We start from the raw sequence: 22,073 nt of genomic DNA on the forward strand, positions 1-22,073 counted from the left end.
TGTGTATCGAGAAATGGAAGTAGTGGGTGGCTGTTATAATAGCCTATTGACTATTGAGGTGCATGGAGAAACCCAAACGGTGGGTAGATTATAAATGGTGAACGTGATGTTTATCCATAAGGGTAAATATTGTTTTTTGTATATAAATTAAAATTGTTATTTTTTGTTTATAATATTCTTTAGACCGGCCATGAACAAATGGTATAAAATATTGATGTCATCCCGATCCTGATATCGATAATTCTGATCCTGACATGTTTCGGTATTGGAACTGGTATCCACATTTTGGTTTTTTCGTTATCGGTATGGTGTTGTACCGGTAAAATACCGATATTTTCCCTTAAAATTCTGATATCTAACCGAACCGACATGTTTCTGTATTTGTATCATGTATTCATGAAATTTCGGATAGGAATTATCGGTGTCGGGGTGGGATCGGGACGGGATCGGTATTCGCTCATCCCCACTTTAGTTTTGTGTTCACTTAATGTGTGCGTTTGTAATTTTTATTTTGACCTGCTTTTAAGTTTTTGGCTTCTTAAAATTTAATATGTCATTTCTGTAGTGTTTGGATAATGTTTTTGCAAAATATGTTTCACTGGTTTTAAAATTAAAAAAAAAGTTCGATTGTTGTACTATTTTCAAATAGGAGATGGAAACGAGGAAAAGGAGAAGTAAACCGAAAAACCATGAATATACATTGTCTTTGTTTGTTACCTTAGCGTAACCCGTCCAACGGACGGGTATTAAACTAGTTAATTAGGGTTCCAACCAAATAACTCCCCTACCAAAATTTTAATCCCTCCTTCTCGCTCCCCTACGTCAAGCCATAGGCTTTTGCAGAAATAAAAACCCTAATTCTTTATCCTTCCACGAGAACCCTTCCTTTCCTCCCCCTCTCTATCCTCCCACGGTATTCTGTTGTTGAAGATGTCGGCTCCGGCACTGGCAGGCGGTTCCCTCTGGCGGCTCATCCGGAGATGATGAGAGCGGCGCACTCACACTTTATTGGTAAGTATTTCCCCCTTTTTCTCCAAATTGATGGGAATTTTTGATTTAGTCGTTTATGGTAGAAATTGATGTGTGGGTTGAAGAGATGGTGTAAGATATTGACTTCCGATTGCCTATCAAATATACAATTGACTTTTAATTTGTCTATATGTTGATTTTCTTTGTATATTAGGTTTTATTAACAGTTGAATATTTGTGTATAAACTGAAAGGGGATATTGAAATTCTACTCCTTTTGAAGCCATAGAAACGAATTGATTCGTCTATAATAGAATTTTACCGTATACTTTATTGTAATATTAATTTACACAATACAGCTTACATATCAGTCTTTTAAAATGGAAACAGTTAAGTAAAAAGAATGCTTACTTTCAGAGTAGAATTTGCCATTATATAGCTATAGGGCTTGTGAATGTTCATTTCATGTTTGTTGATTTCATCATACTTTGATTATTAATTACTTAGCGTATGAATGTTCATGACGTTGTTTCGTACTTGGGTTATTAATTACTTAGCGTATGAATGTTCATGACGTTGTGTATTTTTCATACCGCAGGTGATTGAAGTTGCATTTGGTGCCACGGTATGTTCAGATGGCGTATGGACAAAAGGGATGTGGTAAGAAATACGTTCATCATGCAAAAGAAGAGAAGTATGAAATATATCCTGTAAGTCAAGTTTTGATTCTATTTTTTTTTTTTCTTTCTAAAAACCATGACTGCATTAGAAAAAAAAAAAGCTCTTTTGGTCGGTTATTAGAGCGATATATTTCTGATTGCAGGAAATCAAAGAATTCCCTGATGTTAATCTCAAACAAAAAGAAGATTTCAGTAAATTAATATGATGGGGTGATTGCAAAAGTTTGGGTTTCATCTCCTTATTATTTGGAGGCTGCGGGTCAAGATTCTGAAAGTAAGCATTCTTTTTACTTAACTTTTTCCATTTTAAAAGAGTGATATGTACAAGGGAACATATTCCTACAAGTTCATGTGAAATTAATGGCAGATTGTTTTTTTGATAGGCAAAGTTGATGTCACATCACTCTTTGTGTAGATTTGTGTTTGTAGTTTATATATGTTTCTAGGCTTTTTTTATGAGCTAAGGAGATTTTGTTAATCATTAATAAACAATATAATGGAAGAACATGAAGCTGATGGCGATGGGTTACTTCTGAACATTACAAATGTCCCAATGAACCTTAAAATGACTATGCTTCAATTTGATATTGTTTACTGTGCAGCACCAACTTCATAATTCTACTGGGTGGAATTTTGGGCTCAACTAATTCTTTTTGATTTATGATGCTTTCATATTTTATTGGTCCGTATCATGTCAATATTATCATTTTTATTAACTTCCAAATTCTACATTTGTAGGCTAAGAAACTTGGGCGTGAATTATCGGCTCATGAAGCGTGGAAGCAATCACACTGCAAGAAACGAAGTCGACCATTGGATAAAGATCTAAGTTGTAGCAGTCACTACTTTTGGACGTTGATTCGGAAGGGAACACTCAAGAAGAAAATCTTGTATGGGTTGATGCTAGGGCAGATGAGACTTGGGTAAGTCAATTGATTAGTAAATCTGAACAAAGTATTTCAAAATAAAAAACATGAAGTTTATTACAATGAAATTTGTATAATATAATTATGTGTTTATCTCATTAGGTTAAATATGAAGGGTTTCTTGTGGAGAAGTATGGGAAAGAACGTAATAAACATCCAAAATTTGACTGACTTGTGGTCACAAGATGAGGGCAAGAATAAAAGATAAGTGCACGGGTTATGTAATGTTAGTGACCCTTGTGTACATAGCAGAGAAGACCCTAAGGTATTTTTAATCCTTTTAATATGTAAACAAACTGGAACATGCTATTTAGTTTCTAGCACTTGAATTGTAGCTCACAATTGTATTTTGTTTTCTTTGCAGCCAACTTGACCCATTATTACTTTTCGTTAATTCTGATTTCTTGATTCTATTCATTGGTTGTTTTGTAGATTGAAAAGTTGAACTTAGTTATCAAGGAGCTCGTTAAGGAAAAAGATGAAGAAAAATAAAGGTTCAATGGAATTATTGCGGGGTTGTTGGCTGAAAAAGAAAAAGATAAGGTGGATAAAGATGTTGTGCTTGATAGGATGTCACAAATTAAAGCTATGTTAACAGCTTCAGTTCGAAGATATGCTATAAACACTTGGTATTGAATGTTTAGATGTTTATCTTATTAGGATGATTTTAGTTATTTTATGTTTTAGTTGGTATTTATTATATGCTTTTGAAAACGATATGTTGTATATAATTTTTGGATTTTTGGATTTTATTAGACTTTTTTATATTATTTTGTAGTTTTATTGATATGTAATTTTGATGAAAATAGCATGGAGAAAAAAAATATGAATTAAAAACCAATATTCCAAACCAAACCAATATTCCAGTAATAAACGGTAGCAAATGGTTGCAAATTGTGTAAAAAAATGGTGGCTAAATGGTGGCAATATCGGTGGCTAAATGGTGGCAATATTGGTGGCTCCGATGGCTAAATGGTGGCAATATCAGTAGCTAAATGGTATGAAAACACGTCACAACTCGGTGGCAAACAAGGCGGAGCGTAGCAAACATGAAGCGGTGGCAAATAATTGTGACCAATTTTGTGGTGGTAAAAATAAGGTAGCAAAATATAAAAATGGTGGCTATTTGGTGGCATTAGGGTAATTGACACGGGTGTTTTTGTCACCGTATTTTCGGTGACAAATTGGTGACAACAAGGAAATTGCTACCATTTTGTAACCAAAACTTACATGACAAAAACCATGTTTTCTAGTAGTTATCTGACTACACTAAAGAGTTTGATTCATTGTTAAATAGAGTCAAACTACATGATGAATATGCTGCAAGCCTTTATGTGGGGGGTCTTAAACCAGAAATACGTTGTTTGTTTAAAATCTTTAAGCCTAAAACTATGAGGGATGCCATATCCATGGCTAAACAACAAACTGTTGTTTATTCAACTTTGTTTGGTACCAAAGAAAAGGAAAAAGAATTCAAGAAACCAGTGGGTAATAACAGCTCCACTTATTACAGTGGTTCTTCATCAACACCTAGGGGAATAGGAAATCCAATTAATACCCTAGCTTTATTACCTACCCCTACAAACAACAAAAATCAGAAAAGTGTTAAAAAAGTACCTGCAAAAGTGGCTGAAGAAAAGAGAGCTAAGGGTGAATGTTTCTGGTGCAGTGAAAAATACTCTCCTATGCATAATTGTAAGTTCAAACACTTGTATGTGCTGGAAATACATGATGATGAAGAGATGGAGGAAGACTGTGATCAGATGTTGGTACAAGAGAGTGAAATTGACCCTCATATCTCGGTACATGCTATAACTGGGGTCAGCACTTTTTACACAATGAGGGTAGTTGGGACAATAGATACAAGACACATTCACATACTCATTGATTTTGATTCTGGTTCAACACATAACTTTGTTAATTCTCAATTAGCATGTAAATTGAACTGTTTAACCAAAGAAGTCCCTCTAATGAAGGTATTAGTGGCTAATGGAAAGGAATTAGAATGTAATAAACTGTGTCATGATTTTCAATGGCTTATGCAAGGGGTATGGTTTAAAACTAATGTTTTACTATTGCCATTGGATAATTACGATATGGTATTGAGAATACAGTGGTTGCAGTCTTTGGATGATATTGTGTGGAACTTTAAGAAATTATCTATGCAATTCAAAGTGGATTCCAAGGGTATTGAACTGAGGGGTATAACTAAAGGGGAAGTGTCACTGTGTTCAGTTGAAAAGTTGTCCAGCTTAATGAGTAAAAGAGATTCAATGGCTAAGATGGAACTTTTCAGTTTACAAAAAGTGGTAGGTGGTGCATTCCAACATCAGATCAAGGTTGATGAAGGCAAAAACAATGATGAGATTCAAGCATTATTAAAGGAATATGAAGATGTTTTTCGAGAACCAACTTCATTACCACCCAACAGGAGTTGTGATCACAGAATCAAGCTCATTGATGAGAATGTGACCATTAATCAGCGAGCTTATAGATATCCTATGGGACAGAAGACCATTATTGAGAAAATGGTTCAAGAAATGTTAGACATGGGAATCATCAGACGCAGTGTGAGTTCCTTTGCATCTCCTGTGGTTTTAGTAAAAAAGAAGGATGGTTCATGGAGACTTTGTATCGATTACAGGAGGTTAAATGATCATACAGTTAAAAACAGGTTTCCTATACCTCTAATTGAAGAACTTTTAGAAGAGTTAGGGGGAGCAACAGTGTATTCTAAGTTGGACTTAAGGTCTGGTTACCATCAAGTGCGGATGTATGAAGATGACATCCACAAAACAACTTTTAGGACCCATCAGGGGTTATTCGAATTTTTGGTATTACCTTTTAGGCTAACTAATGCTCCGGCAACCTTCCAAGGATTAATGAATTCAGTATTTCAAAAATTATTAAGGAAATCCATGCTGATATTCTTTGATGATGTGCTGGTGTATAGCAGAGATGTGGACCAGCATCTTATTGATTTAAAAGAGGTATTGCAGCTGTTTAGAGAGAATCAATTGTATGCAAAAAGGTCTAAATGCTGTTTTGCTGGAGAAAAAGTGGAATATTTGGGGCATGTGATCTCTAAAGATGGTGTATCAACGGACCCAACAAAAATAGAAGCTGTCAAGAATTGGCCTGTTCCTACAACAGTCAAGTAGCTTAGGGGATTTTTGGGCTTAACTGGCTATTACAGACGGTTCATCTCCTCTTACGGTACTATTGCTAAACCCCTTACAAACCTATTACAAAAATATGCTTTTCAGTGGTCTAGTGAGGCACAGCAGGCTTTTGAGACACTGAAGTCAGCCTTGATACAAGCTCCAGTTTTGGCCTTACCTGATTGGACTCACGAGTTCATTATTGTAACGGATGCCAGTTCTAAAGGGTTGGGAGCTGTATTAATGCAGGGTCGACATCCTATTGCATTTGTTAGCAAGGCATTATCTTCAAGACAATGTGCATTGTCTGTATATGAAAAGGAACTGCTTGCAATACTGTTGGCAGTCAAACTTTGGAGCAAAAGATTACAACACCACTTCAACATACTTGGCTGAGTAAGCTGATGGGATATGATTACGATATTGTGTATAAAAAAGGAGTCGAGAACAATGCAGCTGATGCACTGTCAAGAGTACAAGGCTCTACATTATTCCAAATGGCAGTCTCTTCTTATGAGCCACTATTACTTAACAAGATCAAGACTCATTGGGAGACTGATGTTATTGCTCAGCAAGTGATTCATTCGTCGTTACAAGGGAAAGTAGTGAAACACATGAAATGGGATGGAGTATTGTTGACAAGGAAGAATAAGCTTTGGATTGGTAAAAATGATGAATTGAGACATGAGATATTGTTATTATGTCATGCTTCAACAGTAGGTGGTCATTCGGGTGTACAAGCTACATTGCAACGATTCAGGGATTGGTTTTATTGGAAGGGTGCATACAAAGACATTAAGAAGATGATCAAGACTTGTGATATCTGCTTAAAGGCTAAATATGAAGCTATTGCCACACCGGGTCTATTGAATCCATTACCTGCACCTCAATCCATCTTTAGTGATGTCTCTATGGATTTCATTAGTGGGCTACCTAAGTCAAAGGGCATGGATACTATTTTAGTTATGGTGGATCGGTTTACAAAATTTGGCCACTTTATTCCTTTGAAGCATCCATTCACAGATGTTCATGCAGCTCAAGTGGTATTGGATAATGTGTTCAAGCTTCATGGTTGCCCACAACCAATAGTTTCTGACTGAGACCCTATTTTTCTGAGTAACTTCTGGAGAGAATTTTTGAAATTGCAAGGAGTAGAGCAAGCTCTATCAACTGCATATCATCCACAGTCGGATGGCCAAACTGAAGTATTAAATCGGTGTTTAGAAACTTATCTACGATGTATGGTTATGACAGAACCTGCAACGTGGATGAATTGGCTGCCATTAGCTCAATGGTGGTACAATACTACCTGGCATTCGGCAATTGGAATGTCCTCATTCAAAGCTCTTTATGGTATTAATCCTCCGATTCAGTTGCCGTATACACCATGTACAACTACTGTTGCAGAATTAGACAGTTGGTTCCAAAGTAGAGAAGAAATGTTGATGGTCTTAAAACAATCTTTGGAAAGGGCAAGGAATAGAATGAATCAGTTTACAGATCAAAAGAGAAGTGAAAGGAGTTTTGAGGTGGGTGATTGGGTCTATTTGAAGCTGCAGCCTTATGTTCAAACGTCTTTAAGATTGCATAAGTATTCGAAGTTGTCACAAAAGTATTTTGGACCTTTTCGTGTGTTGAAAAAGATAGGAGGAGCAGCGCACACACTAGAACTTCCTGCAGGATCCCAAATTCATCCTACATTTCATGTTTCTTTGCTGAAAAAGGCATTTGGTCCTCCTGATCAGCCAATAGTCTTACCTGCTGTGGTGGAACCAGTATCACAGCCATTGTCTATTTTAGACAGGAAGTTAGCTAAGCAAGGTCACAAACCGGTTGTCAAGTTCTTAGTTCAATGGAAAGACCTGCCAGTTCATGATTCAACTTGGGAAGATGCTGATGAGTTCATGTTGAGATTTCCAGATTTTAATGTGGATTCTTGAGGTCAAGAATCTTATTGGGGGGAGTTTTGTTATGTGTTGTAATTGGTCAATAAACTTTAGGGGGTATTTTGTAATAATGGAATTCTATAAGGGCTGTATAGTTAGTAGTTAGGGTTAGTCTGTTAGTCGTTATATACGGTTGTAACTGAGTTGTGGAGATTAGCTTGGTAATGAAACAGATTCTTTCCTCTTACGATTCTTCTTGTTTCTTACCATAACAAACAAATGGCCCAAGTAAGTTTTGGTTGCATCCAAAGAAGTTGATTGGCCCAAGTGAGTTAAGGCCCAAACAACCATGCACATATATACGTACATGAATTCTCAACATGCAGATTATAAGGATTAGTCAACATGTGACATCATCATGACATCATGATGATGATGATGTCATGGTGATGTGTCGGAGGTCGCGGCTCTCCGTGCTTCGCGTGTCGATCTCTGGGGCGCACAACGGAGGAATGTCGTGACGTCGGGCTTGAGCCGAACCTAACCGTGTCGAACCGAACCAAGTCGAACCGAGTCGAGTCGCGTCCACATAAAGTGTACCAACATTATTATCTAGTGGTTCCGATGGGAAGTCCCTAAATGGATGTCCTTCGTGCCCCACAACTGCTTATGTTAACGCCGATATGGCCATGAGCCCAAGAAGGTTACCCCATGTAGCACTGGGGTGTTCTTACCATGGACCGCCGGGTCAAGAAATCCCACAAAGCATCTACCTCCTCAAGTCCAACGGGCTCCTACTCTTGTACCAAAAACACACCTCGGATTTGCGCACTAGTGTTGCTTGAGAAGATCTAAAGTCCTGAACCCTTTCATGGTTTACCATTCATTTAAAATTCAGTTATGTTCATGAGAAATTTAACTTTGGTTGTCTAGGTCTCAATGTTTATGTTGATCACCATATAGAATTTTTAGGTAACTAAGTTAAGAAAAAAAATGTGCGAATCTGCATTAGCATTAAAAATATCTTCACTATGTAATGTTTTCTACATTCTACTCTAGATACGTGATAACTATAACTAACTTAACTAGAGGGAGTAACCCAAGATCTTATTAATACAACCGGAAGGTCTTATTCTTTCGATGTGGGACAGGGCTCCTCCAATACCCTCCCGGGTTCCACTCTAAAACCAATTGGTGATAGAGGGAGTAACCCAAGATCTTATTAATACAACCGGAAGGTCTTATTCTTTCGATGTGGGACAGGGCTCCTCCAATAGATTAAACATGATGTTTTCACTTGTGGATACATTCCCATGCATTTTGCGTTTCTGTTTTATTTCATTGGAAAGATTCATACACTTTTTTGTTCATTTGGCTTCGGTTATTGCAATTTTTAATCAAACAATGATACATCTTTTTACTGACCCAGATTTTGTCACTCTAGCTTCCAATTTATGTTTTGACGAGCGGTAAAGATCATATGGGGCCCGCAAGTGACCGACCGTGCAAGGTTTCCTCGAGTCTAGTCTCAACCACGGTTTACCTTTTCCGCTCCAATGAAGCAGGCTAATCGGACCAGGGGTGCAAACTCCTACATCTTCCTTGAATGTTGTCACCACCTAACCCATACTGGTTTCATCTATGAGACTATGATCAATGCCTTTAATGTTCCCGGCAAAAATGGTGGCAAAGAACCCAAGTAAGAAGATTGAAAGGTATTATTATATAGATGGTGGGAAGTCGGAAGTGTAAAATGATCATGTTGTTGGTTTGGAGTTTTGATAGTTTTTGACAGAAAGTCAAACTTGGATATTGTGTTTTACTTTTAAATGGATGCTGTAAATAGTCAACTACAACAAAGACATCATATCCATATCCAAACAAAAGAACTTGATGGAACTAAACTACTAAACTACCCTCAACACCTCCTTTAACTTAAGCATGGCAAATTGGGCGGGTCGTACGGGTTCAGATGACGTGCCATAATGGGTTTGGTCAATATTGGTTATGAGCAAAATAAGTTTAGGTCAAAACGGGTTCTAGCGAAAATGGAGTTGAGTTAAAATTATTTATATAATAAAAGTATCAAAATTATTTATATAAATACAAAAATTAAATGAAGTAAAATAAGCATTCTTATTGGTTTAAATTTCATCTTTTTTATTGTTACAAAAAATTTCTTCTCGTTTGAACCCATTCTACTTCTACTTGTCATTTAAAAACCTCTCATTTGTGCTTTGTGGTATTTAAGGATCTATTATTTATCAACAGGAAAAAAATTAAGCAACTGTCAAGAACTTTTATTGCATATTAATTTCATACATAAAACAAATTAAGGTTGCGAGTTACATAATTAAATTATTCGAGCGCCGATGGAATAAGATGACTGGTGGAACTAGTAAGTACTCCAGAAGACGAAAGACATAGGATCACCGCTGAGTACCAAACGTCGCCAACCACCTTTGTCTATAACGGTTCCAACATCCTTGCACATAACCTTACAGTAGCTGCAAACACTCGGGCAAAAAACGAACTTATACCCGTTATTAGTTTTCTCAATCTTAAACCAGTTATCCAATGTTTCTGGTCCCGGGTTTCCCTCAACACCCCCCACCATCACAGCATATTGCTTCAAGGCTTTATCATATTTCACCTTCCATACGTTTGACTCGATGTCCCATCCCGTGGTATCTGAAAACTTTACGTTAACATCTGTGGAAAGACGGATCACGCCTTTCTTGGGGTTGACCGGGCTGAAAATCAACGGTAGGCCTTGATGGTAGTCTCGACGTTGTGCAACGGCAGATGTGTAGTTCACTGGAAAAAGTCCGCCATGTTCATAGTCCGAAAACACTGGCATAATGTAGTATATGGCCCCGGTTCGGAGGTATTTTCCATGAACATCAAGCACTGGAGCAGGAGCGGGAGCTGCATTGGCTGCGAATACGAGTGCAAGTGAGAGTAAGATGATTGTTTTCATTTTGAAAAGTGTTGATGAATGATGTAGATTAATGGCTATTTATACATGGTAGGAAGTTTGCTAGTTTTTGATTTAATAACAACATGTTGTTGGTTTAGAGTTTTGGTAGTTTTAGATACTGGTGAATTTGGATATTGTTTTTGACAACTAAAATATAAGTAATTAACTACAACATGCTGGCTTTCTTCTTGCAGCTGGAGAAAAGGTAACTTTGAATATATTGGGCAGTATCTTCTATATTTTAAAAAGGTGTATTTGTAAATTTATTATCTAAGATATGGATTGTGTTGACTACTCAAGTATGTTAATATTCTTTCTATACTTTGATTGCTTTCTATGTCATAGTTATACTAAATATTTTTATTCGTGAATTACATATCAAATTGAAATATACTTTGAATTTAGCTAGTGATAATTTATTTATAGGTATACATTTGACAATAAGGAATTGACTGTTCAATATGGATGTGTTAGGCTTATTCCTGTTGTTTAAAATGGATTATCAAATGGATTATCACTCGAAGTTTTTTTTTTCTTTTTTTAGTTTTTAATATATTTCTGGATTGATTGTTTTTACCTTTTGTTTTAACGGTGTGGTTTCTGCTTTAGTTGATATGGATTTTTGTCTGTTTATTTAAAAAATGAAAATTTTATTTGTATTATTTGTTTTCTTGAAATTCAGATGATAAATGGTAACTATATGATTGATAAATGTATGTAACAAGGCTTTGTATATATTATGATCATCAAAATGTCTTTGAAGTATTATACAACTTCTTCTTATTCATCATCATCATACTCAGTAAATCACACCAATAGCAAAGCTAACGTAAGGTCTGAGGAGGGTAAGATGTAGACAGCTTTACCGCTACCCCATAGGAATAGAGAGGCTGCTTCCAGTGAGACCCTCGGCTCGATAGTAGTTTTGCATCAAGCCTTGGACATAAGGCACATAACACTTAGCAATTAAGACAAAAGCCGATTAGTGCATGTACTCCCTTGTCTTTCGGCTATCCACGCCACCACATGATGCATGATTAACCATCTCCCTCTTTTAATGTTATTTTCAAGAAATTAATAAAATAACGTTAAAATCAGTGCACTTTCACTTTTTCCCCGAACGCACACACATATATTGTCATTTTAATAAATTTTAGGTTATGTGATTCATGTAACCGAACCATTTTCTCTACATACACACATCAACCCATGCAAGTTTTACAACCATAAACAACTTTATTCAAACATAGATAAAACAACAATTAAGATTGCTTATTACATATGCTATTTATTCGAGCATCCATGGAATAATGGACTGGTTGAATGGAACTAGTTAGTTTTCCAGAAGACGAAAGACGCAGGACCATTGTTGAGTACCAAACGTTGCGAACCATCTTCTTCGAGATTGTTCAACGCCAGCTGGACAAGGCTTCCTGTTAAATTTAACGGAAAGGAGTCCGCCATTTTCACAGTCTAGAGCCGCTGGCATAACGTATTATTTGGCCCCTGTATGAAGATATTGTCCATCAAAATCGAGCACCGGAGCAGGAACATGAGCCGCATTTGCGGTGAAGATGAGTGCAAGTGAGAATAAGATGATTGTTTTCATTTTTGAAAGGAGTTAATTACACAAATAGGTCTTGTGGTTTATACCTAGTTTCGCCTTTGGTTACTAACTTTTTTTTAACAGGTTTAGGTTTATAGTTTCAATTTTGTAACACCTTTGGGTACTAAGACCAAAATTTGTTAAATAATGACTAAAATACCCTTGCATTTTTTAAGTTTATCAATGTAACACATTTGGGTACTAACACCTAATTTTATTCAAGTTTAATTCAATTTTACAAAATCTATTTATTTTTTTTTTTTTTCATCTTTTTATTGTATCTCTTAATTAACATAAAATCTATTTATTTTTTTATTTTCATATTTTTATTAAATTTCTTATTTAACATAAAATCTACTTGTCACACTAGTATTTTTTTTAAATAGATTTTTAAATAAAATCTACTAGCTATATAGTTTTATGTAAATTAAATTTCTTACTCGTTTTAAATAATGTAAACGTTACTCGTTTTCACTTTTGGATAGATATGATTGATAATAATAAATATCTTTCATGTAACAAAACTTAAGCCTTTTCTTTAACTCGATTTTTTGTTGATTTACATTTTACTATTTTAGAAAGATATTTAATTTGCATAAAATCTGCTAGTTACACCAGTAAAATCTACTAGCTATATAGTTTAATGTAAATTAAATATCTTTTTTTACAAAAAAAAAAACGAGTTTAAAAAAGGCTTAGTTTTTTTTAGTTTTATCTAAAATACCTAGCTATATAATTTTATGTAAATTAAATATCTTTTTAAAATAGTAAAATGTAAATGAACAAAAAACGAGTTAAAAAAACGCTTAATTTTTTTTACATGAAAGATATTTATTATTATCAATCATATCTATCCAAATTGAAAACGAGTAAGGTTTACATTATTTAAAAAGAGTAAGAAATTTAATTTACATAAAACCATATAGCTAGTAGATTTTATTTAAAAAAAATACTGGTGTAACAAGTAGATTTTTTGTTAAATAAGAAATTTAATAAAAATATGAAAATAAATAAATAAATAGATTTTATGTGAATTAAGAGATATAATAAAAAGATGAAAATAAAAAAAATAAATAGATTTTGTAAAATTGATTTAAACTTAAATAAAATTAGGTGTTAGTACCCAAACGTGTTACATTGATAAACTTAAAAAATGCAAGGGTATTTTAGTCATTAATTAACAAATTTTGGTTTTAGTACCCAAAGTTATTACAAAATTGAAACTATAAAATCTAAACCTATTAAAAAAAAGTTAGTACTTAAAAGACGAAATTAGGTATAAAGCACAAGACTTATTTGTGTAATTAACTCTTTTTGAAAGTATTAGTGAATGATGTAGATTAATTAAGCTTGAATTGCTACATATTTATAGATGGTAGGAAGTATGATGGTTTAAGATTATAAAAAACATGTTGGTTTGGATTTGGATATGGATAGTTTTAGACACAAAATTAAACTAATGAATTTGGATATTGTTTTTGACTTGTAATAATGTAACCTGGCTCTACAAATATCAAGTGGCATAGGATATATAATATATATATTCAGCACAACTAGCCAGTAGTATTTTTTTGTCAACCTTAATTGAGTGAAAAAAAAGTATTTTTTTGTTAAAAGGTTCAACCCATGAAAAACTTTTAGCTTAAAAGTCTAGCCCAAGTTCTAAGTTTGATAGTCCAGAAATTTAAAGCTCTAGCCCAATAAAAAGCCCACTGGAACTTAAAATTTGAAAGTTGTTTAGCCGGGACTTAGGTGTACAAACCGGTTAATGGGTTATAAACCGGTTTGGTCCAAACCGATTCAATTATAAACCAGTTTAGGAGGAAAAATAATCGAACCTATCAAATTGGTTTGGGTTGGGTTATAAACCTGTTTGGGGGAAACCGGTTTTTTTCCCAATCGGGTCGGGTCTTAAACTGGTTTGATTCTCCAAAGTGCGAACTTGTATACGAACCTACGGGTTGGGTCAGTTTGGAAACCGGTTTTGGTGTGTTATCGGTCGGTTTGTAAACCTATATATGTGATAAATATTTTTTCTTTTCGTTAAGTTCTTTAATTTGACAGTTAGGAAAATACAAAACCTAAATATATTGATTGCAGGGGCGGACGTAAGAGAAAGGCAAGATGGGCGGGTGCACCCCTGGGAAAAAAAATTTAGTGCTAAGTTCCGTCGAAAATCCCGTCCGCACCCCTTGGAATTTTCCGTCCGTACCTCTTGCAATTTTCCGTCTGCAACCCTTAGGTAAAAAGTGTTATCAATTTATATTTTAATTTTTTTAGTAAACTCTTATTTTTTTTAAATACTACCTAAATTATATAACTTTTAATACCTAAATAACTAAACTCAAATAATCAATACCTTTAACTAGCCCACTACTAAGTCTTAGCCCAATAAACAAACTCAACAAATCAATAATATTTCAAACCAAATAAAATAAACAAGCCCAAAACCCTTACATATTCTCTCCCGCTCTCTCTATACCACCGTAATCAGCCACCATACCACCGCCGATCGAACACGGGTAAATTTCTTTGTTATTTTTGATGAATTTTGGTTGATTTTTTTGTTGATATTAGCCGCATACTAACCATGACAGTAGACATGTGCTTCGTTTTGTTTTTCATTATGTTATATGGTGGGTTATATTTTGTTAGTGATGATATTTTGCCTTTTTTTTATAGCTGCATACACCACATAGTAGATCTGGTGGGTTATATTTGTTAGTGAAGAATGTTTGGCTTTTTCTTTTTATGGTGTATATGTTGTTTAGATGATTTTTAGGGTTATTTACATTATGATTTCTAGGGCTTGAATAGTTGATATATTATGTAATATGTTATGGAGCCATGTTTTGGATAGATTTCAAAAAATGAAAACCCGTAGGGTGATGTTTTAATTATGTTTGTAACATGGTTTGACATATTTTTGATGATTATATAAATTTAGTTCGATGTTCTTTTGTTTTATATGACCCGACCCGACCCGATACGAACCGATTTTTTACTTATATACCTTGGGGCCTAAAATTTTTAAAAATTGTCCGCACCCCCATGAAAAAATTCCTGGGTCCGCCATTGGTAGATAATATATTAACATTGACACATCTAGTAATGGTACTACCAAAAGGGAGCTGGTTTGATGGAAAGGTTCGCATCATCGGTGTTGACACTGTCCCAATAATCTCATTAACTAGATACCATATATAAATCAATACTTGTAAAAAAGCTGGTCCATCCTTTTGGAGTTTGTACCACATAAATGTATGCACTTCTATGGCACTAACTGATAATACAGTTATCATGTTTCTTATTTATGTAATATTTTTGAATGCTTGAAATGAAAAGCTTACATCACTGCTTTACAAATGATAAAAGAGAAATTTCGACTAGTGAATAAATAAAACAACCTACTGCATATGCTATTTATAATAAAGAAAACAAACGGCTATTTAACTTAGTCTTCCACTTTTCCAGGAACAGAAAGCAACGGCTCTTTATTAATCAATTCTGCACATTTTTATTGAAGTTTTCCACTGCAGCCAGCTCAATGATTCAGTCAAGGCTGCCAGCTCATCATCATCAGTCGACATTATCCAACACTCTCCCCTGTAATGTTGGCTTGTACTTGTGCTTCATGCACTCCAATTAGCCTCCTCATTTCACATAACTTCAGCTTTCCCAAAGACTTGGTTAGTATGTCAGCTTTTTGCAAACTTCCACTAACATGTTTCACACAAATCTGACTTCTTTCAACACACTCGCGGATGAAATGGTACCTTGTGTCTATGTGTTTACTTCTTCCATGGAACACGGGGTTTTTCATCAAGGAGATCGCAGCTTCATTATCCACCAACAATGTCACCATTTGAGCCTCTTTCCCTAACAAATCTGCAATCAAATTTCGCAGCCACAATGCTTGACACACGGCTGCAGCTGCAGCCATAAACTCATCTTCACACAAGCTAAGAGCAACTGTTCTTTGTTTCTGTGAGGCCCAAGTCACCAGGTTACCTGAGTAGTAAAATGCTAACCCTGTTGCTCCTCTTCCATCATCTAAACCATTGCCATTACTATTGTCACTGTAACCCAGTACTTCACCATTGCCTCCCCTGCAATACTTTAAGCCGAAGTTAATGGTACCTTTGATGTACCTTAAAATCTGTTTGACTGTATTGTAATGAGACACTATGGGATTTTGCATATACTTACTTACTACTCCCACCGAATAACTCAAATCAGGCCGGGTGTAGATCAAGTATCGGATGCTTCCTATTATTCTTCTATATGTTGTAGCATCGTATGGCTTGTCGCCTTCATCTTTGTTCAATTTGATCTTTGGTTGCATAGGAAACAAAGTACTATTGCACTCGGCCATACCAGCAACTTCAAGTATCTTTTGTGCATAACCAGCTTGTGTCAACAATATTCCGTCTTTGGTTTGATCAACCTCAATTCCCAGATAATATGTCAAATAACACAGATCGCTCATATCGAATATTCCCATCATTTTCTTTTTAAACTCTAGGATTCCCTCCTCACTCGAACCAGTTGATATGTGAGTTTATAATGTCTGATGTTGAAATATTGTAGATGCCATCATGGGCAAGTGAAGCCGACTACAAGAACGTGTTGAAGGGAGCTGGTTTGATTGAAAGGTTCGCATCCGTGTTGACACTGTCCCAAAAATCTCATTAACTAGATACATATATAGAACAGTACTTGTAATAAAGCTGGTTCATCCTTTTGAAGTTTGTACCACATAAATGTATGCACTTCTATGGCACTAACTGATAATATAATTATCATGTTTCTTGTTTATGTAATATTCTTCTGTTCTTTTTAACAAAGAAGCTTGTACTAGGAAAGCATTGCATGGCATCCGTTGGTATTGATCTTGAAGTTAAAAGGGCATCTTTTAATAACACAAAGGTAAAGGTATTGTCCATCATTTTGTGCACTTTTAAAGGTACCCTATATCGAAGGGGTATTTCTTCATGTTCGATTGAGTCCCGATGATATTGCCAGGGATGATGATAGGCGTTATTATCTAGTGGTTACGATGGGAAGTCCCTAAATGGGTGTCCTTCGTGCCCCACAACTGCTTATGTTAACGCCGGTATGGCCATGAGCCCAAGAAGGTTACCCCATGGTCGCACTGGGGTGTTCTTACCATGGACCGCCGGGTCAAGAAATCCCACAAAGCATCTGTTGGAAGTTTAGTGTGAATGAAAGTCTCAAGTTGGTAATTTACCTTGTCCCACATCGGTGTGGGAACAAAAAGATAGGCTATTTATAAGGTGAAACCTTAATGAAGCCTTTGAAGTCTTATGACATGTTTTACCACAAGTCCTACCCGCGCGCGCACAGGGGGGTGCAAAAAATGGAACCGGATTTAGTTGATCTCGCGTATGCCCGCACGTCCTGCGGACACGAATGCAGCTCCGAAAACCCGGGCTCGCGGGAGACAGTTTTTGCACTCGAGAGTGACTAATTATTTTTTATTAATTAGTCTTTAAAACGGTTGGTCTTAATGGGTCTTTAACTGAAATGATTTTCAGTTTTAATGAGAATCATTATATTATTCAGTTTCAAAACCGCTGAGCCATTATGTGAGTTAATTCTCTGCAATGATGAGGCATAAGTTTTGAAACCGACTAGCTTTAATTCTCTGCAATGATGAGGCCAGAATCAGTTATGATCTATGCCTATAAAACCCAATGCAGATGACCTGTTTAAACACACCTCAATAGCTTCTCTCTCAATCTCAGTTTCTGCAACACAGCTTCTTTTCGTTTCAGGCAAGTGCTCAAGTCCGGCAGTGCGCGGTGCTGCTTAGAACCGGCGTGCCCTGGGAACAGACGACGAATCTGTTTAAGGAAATTGTGTCTAACACAAGCCCGGTTCACTCGTTTACTGTTTCATCAATTTTATTACATTCTGTCCAGTTTCTGTTCAATTCTTTGATACAGGTTTTATAACAAACTTAAACAGATTATATTACTGATTTTTTCCTGCATTCTTTTCGTTTCAGAATGGAATCCCAGCCGATGACGCTGTTGCTTCTGCTGTCATGACCAGTGCTGTTTCTGCGGTCATGACTTCCGCTGTTTCTGTCACTACCGGTCTGGTTGCACCGCTACCTAATGCAGTTTCGCATGCTGAAAAACCAGAGAAATTCAATGGTGTGAATTTCAAACAGTGGCAGCAAAAGATGTTCTTTTATCTGACCACGCTGAATCTGGCAAGGTTCTTAACTGAACCTAAACCCCATGTTGATGAAGGGGAAATGGATGCTCAAACTATGAGCGCGATGCATGCTTGGAATCATTCGGATTTCCTGTGCCGCAACTTTATCTTGAATGGTTTGGTGGACACATTGTATAATGTGTATTGCAAAGCCAAGACTTTATCGCAAATACAAAACAGAAGATGCGGGCACTAAGAAATTCGTGGTGGCTAAGTTCTTGGACTTTAAAATGATAGATGCTAAAACTGTCATGAGCCAAGTCTAAGAATTGCAAGTTATTCTTCATGATATTCATGCGGAAGGAATGGTCCTCGGCGAGACATTCCAAGTTGCGGCAATGATTGAAAAACTGCCACCAAGTTAGGTTGATTTCAAGAACTATCTCAAGCATAAGCGAAAGGAGATGACCATTGAAGATCTCGTTGTTCGTCTTCGTATTGAAGAAGATAACAAATTGGCTTTGAAACAGATTGATGGTCCTGAAACAGTGAAGGCCAATCTTGTTGAACATGGCCAATCTTCAAAGGGAAAAAACAGTGGAAAAAGGTGGAAAGAAAGGTCATGGGAAACGCTCCAACCTTGGTCCTAAAGGAGGAGTTGGGAAAAAGAAGTTCCAAGGAACTTGTTATAATTTTCAAAAACAAGGCCACAAGGCTAGCGAATGCAAGCTTCCCAAGAAGAAGGAAAATGCTCAACAAGTGAACATGGTAGATGAAGTCGATAAGCTTGTTGCCATGGTCACGGACCTCTCGATTTTGGTCACGGAAGTGAATATAGTTGGGCAAAATAACAAGGATTGGTGGGTCGATACGGGGGCTACCCGACATGTGTGCTTTGACAAAAGCCTTTTCAACACCTTCAAGGAGGTGACAAATGGAGAAAAGGTTTTCATGGGAAATTCTGCCACGGCAGAAATTAAAGGCGAGGGTAACGTGGTCTTGAAGATGACGTCTGGAAAAGAGCTCACATTGTCCAATGTGTTGTATGTTCCAGAAATTCGTAAGAACCTTGTTCCGGGGTGGCAATTGAACAAGTTTGGGTTCAAAATGGTGATTGAGTCGGATAAGGTCGTGTTGACCAAAAATGGTGTGTATGTTGGTAAGGGCTATGCCCTAAATAGAATGTTTAAACTCAATGTAATTGTCGTGAATGCAATGAAAGAAAACGCTACTAGTTCTACTTACTTGATTGAGTCTTCTAATCTTTGGCATGGTAGACTAGGTCACGTAAATTATAATTCCATTCGTCTTTTAATCAAACTTGATTGCATACCAACATTCGATATCGACTCAATTAATAAATGTGAAACTTGCGTAAAAGCAAAACAAACAAAATCGTCATTCAAAAAGGTTGAACGAATCACCGAACCCCTCGAGATGATCCACACTGATGTGTGTGATCTAAAAGCAATTCCTACTCGTGGTGGGAACAAGTACTTCATCACGTTTATTGATGATAGTACAAGGTTTTGCTATGTGTACTTACTTAAGAGTAAGGACGAGGCTGTTGACAAGTTTATCTTGTTCAAAGCCGAAATTGAGAATCAACTAAATCGGAAAATCAAAATCGTAAGGAGCGATCGAGGAGGTGAATATGTTTCACCTTTTATTGACGTATGTGCAAAAAGTGGAATCATCCACGAACTCACGGCTCCTTACTCCCCTCAATCAAATGGCATAGCGGAACGGAAAAATCGTACCTTGAAAGAAATGATGAATGCCATGATGATAAGTTCTGGTGTAAACCAAAACATGTGGGTGGGTCGTACGGGTTCAGATGACGCGCCATAATGGGTTTGGTCAATATTGGTTATGAGCAAAATAAGTTTGGGTCAAAACGGGTTCTAGCGAAAATGGAGTTGAGTTAAAGTTATTTATATAAATAAAAGTATCAAAATTATTTATATAAATATAAAAATTAAATGAAGCATTCTTATTGGTTGAAATTTCTTCTATTCTTATTGTTACAAAAAAAATTCTACTGGTTTGAACCCTCCAGTGGTGTAGTATTCTACTTCTACTGGTCATTTAAAAACCTCTCACTGTGCTTTGTGGTATTTAAGGATATCTATTATTTGTCAACAGGAAAAATATTAAGCAACTGTCAAGAACTTTTATTGCATATTGTTTCATACATAAAACAAATTAAGGTTGCGAATTACATAACTAAATTATTGGAGCGCGTTTGGAATAAATAAGATTGGTGAAACTAGTTAGTAATCCAGAGTCCAGAAGAGGAAAGACATAGGATCATCGCTTAGTACCAAACGTAGCCAACCATCTTTGTCTAGAACGGTTCCAACATCCTTGCACATAACCTTACAGTAGCTGCAAACACTCGGGCAAAAAACGAACTTATACCCGTTATTAGTTTTCTCAATCTTAAACCAGTTATCCACTGTTTCTGGTCCCGGGTTTCCCTCAACACCCCCCACCATCACAGCATATTGCTTCAAGGCTTTATCATATTTCACCTTCCATACGTTTGACTCGATGTCCCATCCGGTGGTTTCTAAAAACTTTATGTTAACATCTGTGGAAAGACGGATCACGCCTTTCTTGGGGTTGACCGGGCTGAAAGTCAACGGTAGGCCTTGATGGTAGTCTCGGCGTTGTGCAACGGCAGATGTGTAGTTCACTGGAAAAAGTCCGCCATGTTCATAGTCCGAAAACACTGGCATAACGTAGTATATGGCCCCGGTTCGGAGGTATTTTCCATGAACATCGAGCACTGGAGCAGGAGCGGGAGCTGCATTGGCTGCGAATACGAGTGCAAGTGAGAATAAGATGATTGTTTTCATTTTGAAAAGTGTTGGTGAATGATGTAGATTAATGGCTATTTATACATGGTAGGAAGTTTGCTAGTTTTTGATTTAATAACAACATGTTGTTGGTTTATAGTTTTGCTAGGTTTAGATACTGGTGAATTTGGATATTGTTTTTGACTTGTAATTGATGTTTTTAACCACTAAAATATAAATAATCAACTACAACATGCTGGCTTTCTTCTTGCAGCTGGAGAAAATGTAACTTTGAATATATTGTGTAGTATCTTCTATATTTTAAAAGGTGTGTTTGTAAATTTATTATCTAAGATATGGATTATGTTCACTATTCAAGTATGTTAATATTCTTTCTATACTTTGATTGCTTTATACTAAATATTTTTATTCGTGAATTTATATATTATTAATTTGTAAGTTGTTTGTGTATAGTGGGCTTGTACCTACTTTTTGTTTTTTTTTTCTTTTTATCTAACCCCGAGCAATCTTAGTTATTGGTACTTTTATTTTTTTATTTTTTTTCGTTCACTGTCAAGAAACGAAAGAAGACTTCCATCTCCAAGTTTAACTTACCTTTATTTTTTAACTTTTAACTCCATACTTTTACGTCTTTTACAATTTAACCTAATCACTTTTGCAATTTCAACTTTGATCTTATGTACGTTTTATCTTTTTACAAATTTTTCGTATTATGTTTCGTTCTAAAATTTGCAAGTTAACGTATCGTAGCGTGCGTATGTGACCCAATGTTTTTATCCTTATTTTTCCCCGTTTAACATTCCCATCGCAACGCGCGGGTCTAGATCGACTTAGTTATTATTTTATATGTTTTACTTT

At 36.0% G+C, this 22,073-nt stretch overlaps 3 protein-coding genes and 1 long non-coding RNA gene across 4 annotated transcripts; 1 reads left to right on the forward strand and 3 right to left on the reverse strand.

Moving 5' to 3' along the window:
* The first annotated feature begins 794 nt into the window (after positions 1 to 794).
* On the forward strand, positions 795 to 3,325 carry LOC110870783. The gene is made up of 6 exons (XR_002553232.2): positions 795 to 1,011; positions 1,567 to 1,678; positions 1,792 to 1,922; positions 2,387 to 2,571; positions 2,677 to 2,839; positions 3,007 to 3,325. It is a non-coding gene; the product is annotated as an uncharacterized LOC110870783 (long non-coding RNA).
* Positions 3,326 to 9,922: 6,597 nt separating this feature from the next.
* Positions 9,923 to 10,601, reverse strand: LOC110869481 (miraculin). Its single transcript, XM_022118733.2, has one exon. The coding sequence runs from the start codon at positions 10,599 to 10,601 to the stop codon at positions 10,017 to 10,019; it is 585 nt and encodes a 194-aa protein (XP_021974425.1). The 3' UTR covers positions 9,923 to 10,016.
* A 5,195-nt stretch (positions 10,602 to 15,796) lies between these two features.
* LOC110869480 (uncharacterized mitochondrial protein AtMg00810-like) lies at positions 15,797 to 16,711 on the reverse strand. Its single transcript, XM_022118732.1, has one exon. It carries the CDS (start codon positions 16,709 to 16,711, stop codon positions 15,797 to 15,799), a length of 915 nt encoding a protein of 304 aa, XP_021974424.1.
* A 3,839-nt stretch (positions 16,712 to 20,550) lies between these two features.
* Positions 20,551 to 21,254, reverse strand: LOC110869479 (miraculin-like). Its single transcript, XM_022118731.2, has one exon. It carries the CDS (start codon positions 21,252 to 21,254, stop codon positions 20,667 to 20,669), a length of 588 nt encoding a protein of 195 aa, XP_021974423.1. The 3' UTR covers positions 20,551 to 20,666.
* Between the last annotated feature and the right edge of the window lie 819 nt (positions 21,255 to 22,073).

The sequence above is a fragment of the Helianthus annuus genome, chromosome 8 (assembly GCF_002127325.2).
Source record: "Helianthus annuus cultivar XRQ/B chromosome 8, HanXRQr2.0-SUNRISE, whole genome shotgun sequence".
Classification (NCBI taxonomy): Eukaryota; Viridiplantae; Streptophyta; class Magnoliopsida; order Asterales; family Asteraceae; genus Helianthus; species Helianthus annuus.

What these genes read in the sequence shown, in the direction of transcription:
- LOC110869481 (XM_022118733.2), bottom strand. Translation starts at nt 10,601, where the DNA reads ATGAAAACAATCATCTTACTCTCACTTGCACTCGTATTCGCAGCCAAT.
- LOC110869480 (XM_022118732.1), bottom strand. Translation starts at nt 16,711, where the DNA reads ATGGGAATATTCGATATGAGCGATCTGTGTTATTTGACATATTATCTG.
- LOC110869479 (XM_022118731.2), bottom strand. Translation starts at nt 21,254, where the DNA reads ATGAAAACAATCATCTTATTCTCACTTGCACTCGTATTCGCAGCCAAT.